Source organism: Helicoverpa armigera, chromosome 10 (genome assembly GCF_030705265.1).
Source record: "Helicoverpa armigera isolate CAAS_96S chromosome 10, ASM3070526v1, whole genome shotgun sequence".
NCBI lineage: Eukaryota > Metazoa > Arthropoda > Insecta > Lepidoptera > Noctuidae > Helicoverpa > Helicoverpa armigera.
This window is the reverse complement of record NC_087129.1, coordinates 4958960-4973960: the sequence shown is the minus strand read 5'-3', so window position 1 is coordinate 4973960 and position 15001 is coordinate 4958960. Positions and strand designations below refer to the sequence as shown.

Below are 15001 nucleotides of genomic sequence, written 5' to 3'. Positions count from 1 at the left end.
CAGATTGCGGTCCAGCTAAAAAATATTTCATTATTTTAACTACACATGGGATAAACAAAAGGGATAGAGTAATAGAAAGACTGTGAGAGTAAAAGAGAAACATCATAATTTTGTGCCTTCAGCAATAAGGTATTCTATGTCATGTCGTATAACCTCCAATTGGTAAGGTGTACAAGTACAAGCTCGGTTGCGATTTGCTGATTGTAAAATGAAAGGCATGCAACTTAGAACTGAGGCCCTGTAATTACTTCTTAGCAACTACTCAACAAACACTTTTACTCGGAAGCCTTGACTGGATAGACCTTTGTGATAAATTTAAGTTCAAGTTTAAGCTATGGCAGATAACCAAGAAACTATACTTTTAAAAATAAAAGAACAAGGCGATCTCGTAAGGAAATTAAAAGCTGCAAAAGAATCAAGTGAAAAGGTAAGTGAATTGAGATAAATCTTAGCAAGCGTGCATTTACCATATTGATGCATTGTTGCTGTATTGCATCAGACTTTAAAGTAAATGTGAATTGTATTAATTGTAGGCTAAGAAGAATAATAGTTCACCCTACGACTTACCAGAGATTGATAAACACTTATGTCAGTACAGTTATATTTGTGGCTATAACCCCAGTTATTGTGACATAGAACTGAAGAATGACTTAGGAAATAATATAGATTTTAATAAATACAAACACATCAAGAGGTGGTGGTACCATATGCGGAGTTTCAGTGACTCTGAAGTATCATTGTTGCCTAAATTGAATCCTCCCAAAGTGTTACAAAGAGAGAAAGATGGCTCAACACTTGATCAGCAGGTGTGTTCATGAGTTCTCAGACTGTTGTAGTTTTGATGCTTTGTTTGTACATAAGCTGGGCATATGTTGTGTGGACCATCACCTTATTGTATTACACCCTTGAGTAGAAGTTGAATCTCCACATATGTTTGTTTCGTCACCACAACCTCTTCCGTGTTCATGACTCCTGAACTCAAAATTTTCATATTTTCTGACACAAAATTGTTTTCTTTTTCCGGTTGGTACAAAGTAATGCTGTGGTGACGAGATATCATATTGCTTGAAATTGTGGAGAGTTAAAACTAGTGAAGCATGTCTTTCAAAGTGTTGAGGTTCTTAAAGAACCACTCAATTGTGATGCGATTACACAATTCGGTACTGAGCACGAATTTCACAAAATGTATTGCAACATCATCTCAGTGCAAGGTATTGGTGGCCTACTTACTGCTTTCTTACTTTAATTCAGTAATTAGCTAATTGTTTTAGGGGTAATCATTTAGCAACCTTTTTTTATTATAATCAGAATTTATATATTTTACTGGAATGAAACAAAAAGTTAAATGTTTCCACTTTGTTAATACTGCACTTAATTTCGAATATATTCACACATAAAATAATTTCAATATTTTTTCAGATTCAAGAGGAAGTAGCAAAGTTATTGGCATTGAAGGCGCAGCTGGCTCCTGAAGATGCTGCTCCTCAGAAGTTTACCCTCAAAACACCAAAGGGTACAAGGGACTACAACCCACAACAAATGAGCATAAGAAATGGAGTACTTGAAAAGATTATTTCAGTATTCAAAAGACACGGTGCTGAGTGTATTGACACACCTGTGTTTGAATTGAAGGTAATTAAATTTTTAACATCAGGATCATCCTCCGAGCCTTTTTCCCAATCATGTTGGGGTCGGCTTCCAGTCTAACCGGATTCAGCTGAGTACCAGTGCTTTACAAGAAGCGACTGCCTATCTGACCTCCTCAACCCAGTTACCTGGGCAACCCGATACCCCTTGGTTAGACTGGTGTCAGACTTACTGGCTTCTGACTACCCGTAACGACTGCCAAGGATGTTCAGTGACAGCCGGGACCTACAGTTTAACGTGCCATCCGAAACACAGCCAATGGTGTCTAAGATATACTTAGAAAGTACATACAAATTTAGAAAAGTTGCATTGGTACTTGCCTGACCTGGGATCGAACCCGCGCCCTCATACTTGAGAGGTTGGTCTTTACCCACTAGGCCACCACGACTTCTTCATCATCATCAGGATCATTAAGAAATATTACCACTGTTATTCACTTTTATTAGTTATATTGTTACATATTTTACAGCCTTTCAACATAATAAAATTGTTGTATAAGCTTCACATGTAACTGATATAAATTAATAAAGCATAAAGGAAGCAAATGTTTGAAATGATAGTTTGTTGTAACAATTCAGCTTAAAGCATATTATCTCAAATAATGATTTTAATGAATTTTTATATTATTGTTTTACAGGAAGTATTGACTGGCAAATATGGAGAGGACTCCAAACTAATCTATGACTTAAAAGACCAAGGAGGTGAGATCCTGTCTCTCAGATATGACTTGACAGTCCCACTGGCGCGGTACCTAGCGATGAACAAGATTAACACTTTGAAGAGATACCACATTGCCAAGGTGTACCGGCGCGATAACCCTGCAATGACCAGAGGCAGATACAGGGAGTTCTATCAATGTGTAAGTTTCATTTGTTAAATAATAATAAGATAGAAAAGTAAGATATTTTGATTATGAGAAAAATATTTTCATCTTAACATTTAGTAACACAATGCAATCATATAACTTGTGAATACACATATTGGGGTTGGCTTTAAGTCTAACCGGATGCAGCTGAGTTCCAGTGTTTAACATGGAGCGACTGCCTATCTGACTTCTTCAACCTGGGTAACTGGGTCAACTGCCAAGGATGTTACATTAATTAAAAGATAGCTAACTAAACAGACAGATAAATAGTGAATAGAATTTAGAATAGAATAGAATATAGAATTTAGAATTGTAAAATAAATAATATATTATGATTTTATTTTTTCCAGGATTTCGACATTGCTGGCCAGTATGACCCTATGGTGCCTGATGCGGAATGTCTGAAGGTAGTGACAGAGATACTTGATGCCCTTCAGATCGGCACGTATGTATTGAAGGTGAATCATCGGCGACTGCTCGACGGCATGTTTGAAGCCTGCGGTGTTCCCGCCGATAAGTTCAGAACTACATGTTCCACGGTTGATAAATTAGACAAGGTAAGTTTAGAATATAGGAAGGTTGAGTTGTATTGACCATAAATAATTTGCGGTTAACACAAAAGATATCAATAGTAAATTGTGTTACCATTTCAGGTTAGAAGTTATCGAAAATTTCAATGTAAATTAATAATTTTACATTCTGAATAATATAAATGATCCTTCCTCTTATTACTCTCAGAATATCTAGCACACCAATTTTCAACGTATTAATGTGACGTTAAAAGTCTGTAGTTGTTCTATCTTAAACTTAACACATTTGCTTACTTTTTCAGTCGCCATGGGAGGAAGTGAGAACAGAAATGATAAATGAGAAGGGCATATCTCCCGACGCAGCAGACAGGATAGGAGAGTACGTTCGATTGAACGGCAGCGTTGAGCTTGCTGACAAACTACTGCAAGACGAGAAACTGTCCAAAACTAAAGCAGCAGTGGAAGGCTTACAAGGAATTAAACTGCTGTTGGAATATTGTGAACTCTTTGGTATAAAGGATAAGATACTGTTTGATCTCAGTCTTGCGAGAGGATTGGACTATTATACTGGTGTTATTTATGAAGCCGTGTTGACGCGTAAGTAGTTTTGTGCAATATTGATATTAAGTAAAATAATGATAACATAGAGATTGACAGGCGCTGCAATAATTACTCTTGTCAGTGAAAGTAGGTGATCTACTTAAATTACTAGAAACTTGAAACAGAAAGTGAAAAGCGGTTTTCTTTACTGTGTTCAGCGATGTTCATCAAAAACATCTGCATCACGTTTTCGAAATTGATCCTTGCTTCATTGATTCTGACCGACAACTGTTTTAATTACTAATTGTAGGTACTAAATTGATTTAATCAACACACCTTGGCTATGCCAATTATAATGATTGTCGACTTATTATTGAGAGCAGATTGTGTGTTTCCTTTCAGAACCAATTAAAATCGGTAATGAGGAGCAAACCGTCGGGTCGATCGCGGGAGGCGGGAGATACGATAATCTCGTTGGCATGTTCGATTCGAAGAATAAACAGGTAAAGTGTTCCTTCAAACATTAGTATAAAAAAAAAAAAAAACTTAGGTAAGGTGTTCCTGACGATTTGAAAACAATTTATTCCACAGCTGTTGCGCAGAAATAAAACAAATAATAGTACAAATTTTGGTAGGCTATCCATAAAGATTGCCGTCTTAAATAATGATGTTTTGAAAATGTTACCGCAGTACAAAATATACGCATAATTTTGTTTTTGCATTGTATTCTTATTACGTGTATAAGTAACAACACTACACAGTAACAACCTTTTGGCAATAAAGTTGCGTAATAGCCGCTAATGAAATTAATTGTCTACGTAATTGTTAGCTAATTGCCTGTTAACGCGTTTTTTCATTTACATAAAGGTTTAATGCATTTTGCCTTTTGGTTTTGCTATCAATGTGTATTTCTTGAAAAGATTATAATGCTAAAGCGATTATGTCTGTTTATTTTTGGGTAAATTGTAGCGTTAAATTAAAAGAGATTTTAGAAACAACTTTCCAGTTATCCAGGTGTCCCAAACCGTAAAATTGTTTAACATTATAAGAAAACTTGGAGCGTTAGATGCACTTAAAATATTAATAAATTCTTAATTCATGCAAAATTGTAATGACATCCTCGATTATGATTACCATGCATAATGCAGTTTTTGTAAATAATTTAAAAGATATGTTCGTTCAAGCGTTAGTAATTTTATGCGTCGTGATTAATTTAGTAATTGATGTTATTGTTCTATGCGTGACGGTTGCCGACAATGGCTAATTATGAATATCGCCAAACTGTAAACGAAAGATCTTTGTTTTGGTTGGATAGTTCTCAATTAAATTGTTAAGAAGGTCCACATCAGAGCCGACGACAAAACTAAAAAAACCATTGTCTGTAAAGTCGTTTTACTGACGATAGTTGAACGTGACAACGTGAGTAGCTGCTGATTGTGCCTCTTTGTCGCTCGCTGCGTGCTCTCGCTTGCACTTCAAGCCTTAAACGGAACGCCTCAGAGCGAGGTAACGCCTCAGAGCGAGGGTAACGCCTCAGAACGAGGTAACGCCGCATGAGTCATGTTTTTTCGTGCGTGCAGCCGGCTCCATCGATTTATAAGACGTTGTCACGTCAAAACTATTATGTTATATTTATAAACATTAAATGGAGACAAAGTTATCCCTATTAGGCCTATTCTTTAAAAAAATGTACCACGTTGGCTGTCTCAGTGACACTTAGTACATTTAAATTAGGTATGACACAAGTCAGGGGCGGATTCAGCTCAGTAAAAAGGCTAAGGGCACGTCGGTGTAAATTCACATACATTTATACAATAGGTACTCTAGAGAGTATGTAACTTCATTACGTAGGGAGAGCACATGATATACTCCCATATAAGGAAGTATATAGAGGAGGATATCAGAGAGTACATAAGAACGTTAGAAAGGGAGTATGTAGTGATAAATTAGGTTAGTATACACGGGGAGTAGGTACATAAAGGGGCATATATTCCATAACAACAATGAGTTTAATCGTTAACGCTTTACAGGAATACACTGTACTGCATTAGTAAATATTACCTAATATTAAATAATATTATTTGCAGGTGCCGTGCGTAGGAGTAAGTATCGGCGTGGAGCGCATATTCTCCGTGTTAGAGGCGAAGCTAGCGGCCGGCGACATCAGCGTGCGCACGAGTGACGTGGACGTGTACGTCGCGTCCGCGCAGAAGAACTTCCTCGAGGAGCGCATGAAGATCTGCGCGGAACTGTGGAATGCTGGGATTAAGGTAATAGGAATATTAGTACAACTGAGAAACTATAAACGTATAAAGAAAGGTATTTAATTTAGTCGGTCCATTTGTTCGTGAACGCAGATTCTCGTGTTAGATTCGCCGTTACATTGATGGATGAAAAAGGTTTAGGTGTATAATTAATTCTCTTGCGAAATTGGGACTATTCTGTATCAAACGTTCATAGAATAAGGACTCGAAAAAAATATGAATTAGCCAAATTACTTGAATAAATACATTATATTTGTCATGGTGTGATGACAAGAACTTAATTTACCAATGCTATTTATTTATAATTTTGTAAAATGTCATTTTACATAACAGTATGCCGGTGACCTATTCTTACATCATTACATAACCAATCTATTCTATTCCAGACTGAACAATCTTACAAGAAGAACCCTAAAATGCTGACCCAGCTACAGCATTGCGAAGAGAACGGCATTCCCATAGCCGTTGTACTAGGCGAGTCGGAACTCAAACGCGGGGTCGTGAAAGTCAGAAACATCACTTCTAGGCAAGAAGACGAAGTACCAAGGGACAAACTGGTTGAAGACCTGAAGACCAGAATCGCAGCCTTGAATGTCAACGAAATTAACGGCTCTGCGTAGCTCTAACTAAACAGTACATTTTTAATGATTCCTACATAACCCAGTTTTGTATTTTAATAACAAATAGTGACCTGCCTCCGTGATAAGTTTCTGAATTTATTTTGTGCTATTATAAAGTTGATAGTCAGCTGTCACAATTCTTTAGATATAAACAAAAGTATATTTGTATTTTTAAATACTTACAATATTATATTATAAAGCTAAAGTTGCATTGAAACAGGATCGAATTGAATTTGATGCAGCATAATCACAGCATTTTAGGCTTTAACACCATTGAGTAATGTTCAAATTTGTGGAGCAATAGATAAAACAAAGGCGACACGAATTTTCGACTCTGTGTCAATGTTACTTTAGCTAAAGTGTGCTTTGTTTTTCCAGATTACGCATTTTAGTATTTATTCAAATCCAGCATTGTTATTTCTTAAATATGTTAGTAAGACTTCGGGGTTTTTTTTAGCTAAACTTATATTCTGACCGATTTTAAGCATTTAAGGTGTGAAATATTCTTTGTTTTAATTTTTAATAAATTCCATGCAAAGAAACGAAGCTTGCTTCGTGCAATTTATACGATATCTCCGAGCGATATACCTACAAAACATGATAATGATTTAATATTAAATATACAGCAGTATAAAGCGGGATATGAATATCATAGATAGGCTTATTTACTTTTATTTCGGTCGCACCCACACTTTGAAACGTTTTAGCAACATTCGATAGACATTCTAACAACGTTCGTAACATAAGCTACAATTATTACAGAATTCAAAGTTAAGCTGTCGACTTATCATAATACATTACTAGCCTTATTTGTTGTACCTAAAGATAGAATAGGTATCACATAGTATTGCGAATTTTCCAAAAATTCTGATGGTATTAACTATTTATTTCATGAATATGTTAAATTATGCATAACTTATAATACAGGATGTAGTAATTTATTGTAGAACTACAAAATTTTAAGTTAACAACAATAAATAAACATTAATCCATTACAGAATTTATGTATATTTGTGAACTGTTTTAACATTGGTTTAAATAAATTTAAAAGGAAAAAACATGGCTTTTATTTTTTAACAAACCTTGTAGTTGTTGTTTTAAACCTTGTTTTAAACACTAATCATAATAAATATCAAAGACTGGACGAAAATTATCCGCATCATTTATTGCGGAGGCTTTGATCACCTATATTGTATGAATTACTGGCAATAAACGTTTTTTTTTCTTTTTTTTTTAAATGTTGCATTCCCTCCGAATACTGCGAAGTCGCAGGATCATCATTTAGTACAAACGAAATTTTTATAGGTATTAAAACATTTTACTAACTGGGCCAAAAAATAAAGTTGTTAGTTCAAAAGGTGCCATGAATATCTAAATTCTTTCGGATTGCCGAAGTAGAAATAGAGTGAAATCTTGGTTGCGTACCCCAATCCGTAGAGGTTAACCAAGCTAGCTCGCTTTAGGCGTCTTGTTCTTGGCACGTTTAAATTTATCAACGTATACACATATTATTATAACAGTATATTATATATTCCTTATGAATGGTCCCTATGTAGGTACTCACCGTATGTATTACGCCTATGTTCTCTTCTATGTACTTCCGTGACATACTCCTCTAAAATATTCCGTTATATACTTACTTTATGTAATACCGATACATACTCTTTATAGTAAGTTCAACTCAGTTGTGCGCGCGGCGTTATGTGTGGGTAACCCTTGTACATATACAGTAACTTTGTGTGCGTGACAAGAGGTACAGTCGGGTACAATACAGTTATTTAGGGTTTGTATACGGGGGTTTAAAGAAAAACAGTTATTACGTAATTTAATGTTTATTTATTTATAATGATTATGAATCGCTATTTGAAAAATCAAATGATGAATTTTCGGATTCGCTACTCTCCAAGGAGAATTATAAATTCTGACTCCAATGTCAAAATGTCTATAGTATACTTCTTTTTTCTTTTCTACATGTCGACAAGTATTACGCCACATCCCTTCATCAATTTGACTTAAACGTTCATTTATGAGTTTCATTATTTTGTTATTTTGGTCGACATTATGCGAAGCAATATAACTTTTTAAAATTCCCCACACATTTTGTTTACATTATTATACTAGATTATACCTCTTTTTACATTCTTAGTCCACACTTTTATTTATTGTCCACGTACCCCGAGCTAGAAAATATGTACTTAAGGAGTATTCAATTCTTAGATACTGTCAATGTCAATTTAAAAAGACGTATGAAAAAATAATGAAAAACTATATTTAATAATAAAAAGCTTTGAATGTCGTTTTATTTTTTGAAACGCTTTATCTGACTCCTTAATAATTTCTCCGCGAATAACTAGTATTTTCGTAAACGACTGTACCCATAAGAAAAAGTGATAAGAACACGTCATGCTCGGACGACGTCACTGTCACACGAATGAAAGTTGTATATTTACAAGCCGACGCACACATAGGGCCGCGCGCAAATCTGAGTTGAACTATCTATACATTTATTTATATAGTTACTCCTTTCTATGTCCCTATGTACTTACTCCATTATGTATCTAAATAAATAATGTCGGGACACCTTTTCACACACGGTCGGTTAGACCCATGCTAAGTTATTAATTAACTTGTGTTATGGGTGCTAACACAACTGATAAACTACATATAACTACACATATACATATTCATAAATACATATTGTAACACCCAGACCACGGCCAACAAGCATGCTCATCACACAACTTTCAACCGAACCGGGAATCGAACCCGGGACCTCAGCTTCGGCAGTCCCATTGCGTGACCATTGCGCCATCGAGGACTTTTTTTTGTATTATCCCTACGTAGGTACTCCTTATTTACTACCCTTAAATAAATGTTCTCCCGCATGAGTACGTTCCTACCTGCCAGTTGTGTGGATGTGATTGTATGTGAATTTTCAACCACATGAATCGGTTGGATGTACTCACAGCCTCACAACCTTTCTTCAGGGATTGATCTCCTCCTGATAGTAGGAAGCTAAACAAAAAAATTAAACCGACTTCCAAACAAATTTTAGGTGCATCGGCCTAGAAGTCGGTGTCTAATGGATGTCCCTAAGTTAATTTTGCCACCGACTTCTAGGCCGATGCACCTAAAATTTGTTTTTTTTTTGTTTGTAGTGTTTTTGGAAGTCAGTTTAATTTTTTTGTAAAAAAGTTTTTTATTTTCAGCTTTTTAGTGATTCGAATAGGTCACTATCCACAGACCTGGAAAGTTCTCATTAATACGAATAATATAAGCCCATACACGAGATAGTTTTCATTTTCTGTTGTCGAGTTCCCTCGACCTTCTCTGGTTTCCATCATCAGGTCAGTTCAAAACCTTCACTGATGCAAAGGTCTCGTCAATACGAATATTATAAGTCCAAACACAAGGTCGTTTACATATTCAGCTGTCGAGCTCCCTCGACCTTCTCTGGTTTCCATCATCAGGTCAGCTTCAAACCTTCACATTTGCAAAGGTCTTGTCAATACGAATAATATAAGCCCAAACACGAGGTAGTTTACAGATTCAGACTTTCAGCTCCAAACCTTCGCTGTTGAATAATGCTATCAGTCATACATATGAGTGTCAAGGTTTAACCCTATGTATGTCTACAACTTTCGAAAGTTGCCCTCGATTTCTCAGGGTTTCCATCATCAGATCCTGACCTGATGACTATGGGACCAACTGGCAGCTATTCCGCGTCGAACAAAAAAAGAATCACGTAAATCGGTCTATAAACCTCGGCGTAATCGATGTACATACATAGAAAAAAAAAACATACCGGCCGAATTGAGAACCTCTTCCTTTTTGGGAAGTCGGTTAATTAGGTCTCGCGTTTGAATGAAAACCCTATGCAATACGGAAACATCAACCATTGTGGATAGCCACTACATTATTGCTAACAGAACAGTTACCTATGTCATTGTAATGAGAATCTCACTAACTAGGTACTTACTTACGCATAATAGCCCCAAAAAAATGGGACGATTCAATGACCTTCTAGTCAACGTCCCGTTTGGATTCCATTGACCTCGATCGGTTTGTCCTACAGAACGTGAGCGTGCTTCTAGTTCCATAATGTCATGTCATGGACGCGCCAGCCTCTCGTTTGACTCATTGTTCCCACAACACCTTCTGTGGTTCCTGTCATTGTGCCCTGATACACCGTGAAGCTCAACACGATTTTCATCGATATAAAACTCTTTATACCATTCAAACCCCGCCTATTATAAGTTGTACCGTTTTACTGACAACATCTATCGCAGATGCATAGCAATGGTGCCCCGGTATAAATATTACTTTAGTTTGATAGTTATCGTGCTCTTACTTATATCAACAGTCAATGGATCGACGATCAAAGATGCTCTGGAGGAGCACTTAAAGGATATAGCACGCGATGAAGGAGTGGAGTCCATTAAACATGACAAGCAGAAAGGTGAAAAAATACATCAAGAAGAAAGCCAGCTGAATGACAACCACAAGAACCAATATTCAAAAGCCAATGACGAAGCAAAATATCTGAAGAAGGAACATGATACCAAATCGGCTTCTGAGAGTGATGCTTATAAAGGCTACAACAGTAAACACGACAAAGCGGAGGACAGTCAAGCTACGGGCTACAAGAGAGGCCACAAGAAAGGACATCACAAGCAAGGATTCCAAAATTCTTATCATAAAGACGAGTCATCCAATAAAAGTACGTTTTTTGACGACTTTAATGATGAAGGCGATCAAGCCGCGTATAACAGCAGATTGAACAAACACGACAATCAAGGTGGAAGAAGTTATCATGGATCCCACAACAACGGCCAGGAATATGTTCGAGACAATTATAACGGTGGGGGTTACAACAGATACGGCGACTCTGGAGTAAAGCAGCATGGTCATCAAGACTACGGCAAAAAATACTACTTAGACGACCAGCTGAATCACAATAAATATCGCAATACCCACAACAATCACGCTAGAGATCACATTAGGGATCGGCATGAGTATCAAGCTCCTGAAGTTCATCACCATCACGATCCTGGATGGGACTGGCAAAAGTGGGAAGATAAAAGAGGCTGGGAACGCCCCGGATGGCAACGTGATCAAGGATGGGAAAGGGATCCAGGATGGGAAAGAGATCCCGGCTGGCAGAGAGATCCCGGTTGGCAGAGAGACCCTGGTTGGCAGCGGGATCCTGGTTGGCAGAGAGATCCCGGCTGGGAAAGAGATTACGGCGGACCTGGATATTATGATGATAGAGGCATTCGCCATGAGGGTGGATACGGTTATGGTCCCAATCATGGTTACGGCTATGGCTACGACGAATCTCGAGCAAACCCTGTAGCTGAAATCCCGAAGAACGCACCTGTAGTTGCGCATAGAAAGCAAACTATTACTATCTATGAGGACCCGAGATACGATGGTAAGGATAAGGGTCAATTGAGAAAGGAGGAGGGGGATTACCTTCAACTGGATTTCAAGCCGAGCAGTCATCGATACGCTAGTTACGACGATACCTATTATAATGTTCCAGTAACCCGTGAGGGCGCGATGGAAGCCAGCAAAATTAATAGATTAGTTTACAATTATCGAAGACAATAAACGTGAGGGAAATATTTGTGAACCATTGCTTTCTACAGATACTCATAAAATAATTTGTATTATTTTCAGCTTCTGTTTAAGTAGTTTATTTTTCAGTAATGTTGTGTTCCTGAAATAGATAATTGTAATTGTAGCTAGCTATAAGGTTGGAGTGCCCTAAATTAATTCAAAGTCAGCAATTCAATGAATTCTTACGTTTAAAACGAGAACAACTTGTGGTCTTGGGACCTTGGGAAAAAGGTGGTGGGTAAATTATTCATAAAGATTTTATTTATTCCGAGTTTAAGTATGCAAGTAGGAATAACATTTTCCATAAACGTGTAAAAAGTGAAAATGTATTTACTACCTACGGAAAAATATACATTTCGTAGAAGGTTCGGTATTTCATTTCTACCTTTGTAAGAGCCGAAAATTCGGGCTATGCAGATATTAAAATATGAGTATTGACAGATTTACAGTGAAGCGTGGAAGTCAAATAGGTATCACTTTGAAGGGATTCCTCGGGGCAGTTGCTACGTGACGGACGGACGGTCAGCCGGGCGGAGTATTTCAATATGCTACATGCAGCACGGTTGAGGGCGCCGGGCTTTCGACCGTGACGGCTCCGGGAGCGTGCTAAATCGGTGTCACTGGTCCGGGGCTAAACTGTGCCTGTATACCGTAACTTATGATAATCGCCTTTATCGGATTTTGATGGTGTTTATTTGCACGCCCATTTGTTATAAGCAAATAGTCCTTGATGCATAAAACGTACTTAGCAGTAACGGACACTATTATTGATTAGCATCTTCTCGAAAATACTGTGTTAGCCGCCTAAACTTATTTTCTCCACACCAATTTTTTGTCATATCATATTCAGGTAAGAAGAATGGAAAAGAAGCATTATTTATTAAATAAGTGGCCAATAAATTTTAATAGCTTAAGTCAAGAAGTCATTTGTGCCAACTCGACGAGTCCACAATTTGCTCGCTGCGGCGTGAACTCTTGCAAAATTCACAAAACTCTTGGGTGTCTTTCACGATAATTTCAACCATAATTCCGAATTAAGTCGTTTTATTACCCCTTCCGTTTTAATTAAAAGACATCGTTATTGAGCCACTACCTACTCGTAGATATTTTTCAGTGCTTTTATTTGTAATTTAAATTTTGCAACCCTTAGCCGCGGTTCCGCTTTAGGGGGATAAACTAATTTAAACGTTAAGCTCCGGACAAAGTCTCGTTTTATAATATGTATGGTCTGGGCAACATTTTAAAATTGGATTAGACCAGCGTGCATCCGAAATAAAGAGTCGCTTGTTTTTATATTTTTTCTCTGGATAATTCAGTTGTTTTCAGAATGGGGTAATTTATTTTGAAAAGCTTAGCTGGACCCCGGATTAGGTACGCCATATGGGGAATATTTAGAATACAGATGAAACATTTTATGAAGTCATTTTGTTTCTCCAAATTAAGCGCTTTTGCAAAAATTATATTTTAAAAAATATCCTAAAGTTTGTATTAATACATTATATTGGGACAATTATTAATTCATTACATTATTAATCAATCATTAATTGATTTATATGAAAATCATCCATCAAGTTTTGGTTTGATGTTGATTATTTTATCTACCTAGGTAAATGATAAGTGAATCTAAAGGGATATGCATATTAGCAGCCAATCTGCAATTTAAAAAATATTAAACCTGTCCCTTTGTGTTGTAAGTGCAACGAATAGTCGCTGTATTTAGTTTATCTCGCCTTGTTGAATTAATTAAGAGAGTACTCGGTTTAAATAATCCTTTGTTTTTGGTTACTGAGTTTTGGTAGTTTCAATTGCAGGGTAATATTTATGTATTGTAATATAAGTGGGCTCCTAAGTGCGTCTGGTACCTATGTAAGTGAGTTGGTATAACAAAGACTAATAAGGTATCTTTAAATCTCTTTGGATGGCAATAGAAGATTTTTTTTTTCAGTTTCCTTAAAACTACTATCTGGTTAAGGTTAAGGTATGAGGTAAGGCTACCCCAAAACTCTTTAAGTACTCGATATTCTCGAAAACAAACATCGAAGTTAAAATTTCCTGCTCGGGGAAAAGGAAAAGTGCTCCCAAAGCAACAAGGGTAAGTACCTAATCACCTTCAAACTAATCACCGAGCCCTCACTTTTTATTGTACTTGCTAACGACTTGTCTTAGCACTAAAGCAATTTCAAAATGGCTCCCGAATAACACGCCAATAATCGTTAGCACCGATTGGAAAACAAAACTGTGATTATAGGGTATTATCTAGGCTTTCCCTTCTCTTTCTGTCTCGTTAATAAAAGTAATGTCGTCTCATTTGTCTCGTGAGGGGACGAGATAGAGTGACATTACTTTAACGAACTTTCAATGGTCCACAACGGGATGGGGTTCGGCATTTTCTTGTTAGTTTTCATCTGATAGAGCTTAGCTTTGTATAATTGCATACAAATTGTGTTTGGACAAAGAAAGGGGTTGAGTTACTTTTGATGTGTTTTAAATTTTAGACACATTTTCTTTCTTTGCATCATTTTCTTTAAAGTTTACCTACTTTGTATTATTTGTAAACTTTCCTTTTTGTTCAAGAACTTTATTGCACAAGAGGAACAGCTGCAGCAGAATTAATTAAAAAAATATAAATCCTCTATCTCCGAAAACAACGGAAGGTGTACCAGCAGTAGGTAGCGTAATTCTCTCTCAGCACCGCACTTCACAAATCGTGGTATCAGGAGCTTATTTTCTAAGCAGTCGGCTCGTCGCCCACAAAGTTGCTCCAACAATGAACGCAAACGCAACTCTCTCCGTTATCTGCGACTGTTTATTGTCTGAACTTGGCTGGATGGCCGTTTTGTTGCCGATTCCCCGACAACTCGGTTTAGATGAGCAAGTTAGACGCGACACGACATTTAAATGACACGATTCGGG

At 36.9% G+C, this 15001-nt stretch overlaps 2 protein-coding genes across 4 annotated transcripts; both read left to right on the top strand.

The window, feature by feature from the left end:
- Positions 1-100: 100 nt before the first annotated feature.
- On the top strand, positions 101-7027 carry LOC110371792 (histidine--tRNA ligase, cytoplasmic). Of its 3 annotated transcripts, none has more exons than XM_021328178.3 (9): positions 101-427; positions 534-806; positions 1420-1632; positions 2285-2506; positions 2863-3069; positions 3345-3639; positions 3985-4085; positions 5670-5852; positions 6233-7027. In XM_021328178.3, exons 1-9 carry the CDS (start codon positions 335-337, stop codon positions 6464-6466), a joined length of 1821 nt encoding a protein of 606 aa, XP_021183853.3. In that variant the 5' UTR covers positions 101-334; the 3' UTR covers positions 6467-7027. The 3 variants fall into 3 exon arrangements, with proteins under 3 accessions (XP_021183853.3, XP_021183854.2, XP_021183855.1); XM_021328179.3 differs by lacking the exon at positions 534-806 and adding an exon at positions 1036-1211 and having other exon boundaries at positions 107-427; XM_021328180.3 differs by lacking the exon at positions 534-806 and having other exon boundaries at positions 112-427.
- Positions 7028-10723: 3696 nt separating this feature from the next.
- On the top strand, positions 10724-12444 carry LOC110371787 (uncharacterized). Its single transcript, XM_021328172.3, has one exon. The coding sequence runs from the start codon at positions 10766-10768 to the stop codon at positions 12077-12079; it is 1314 nt and encodes a 437-aa protein (XP_021183847.3). The 5' UTR covers positions 10724-10765; the 3' UTR covers positions 12080-12444.
- The last annotated feature ends 2557 nt before the right edge of the window (positions 12445-15001 follow it).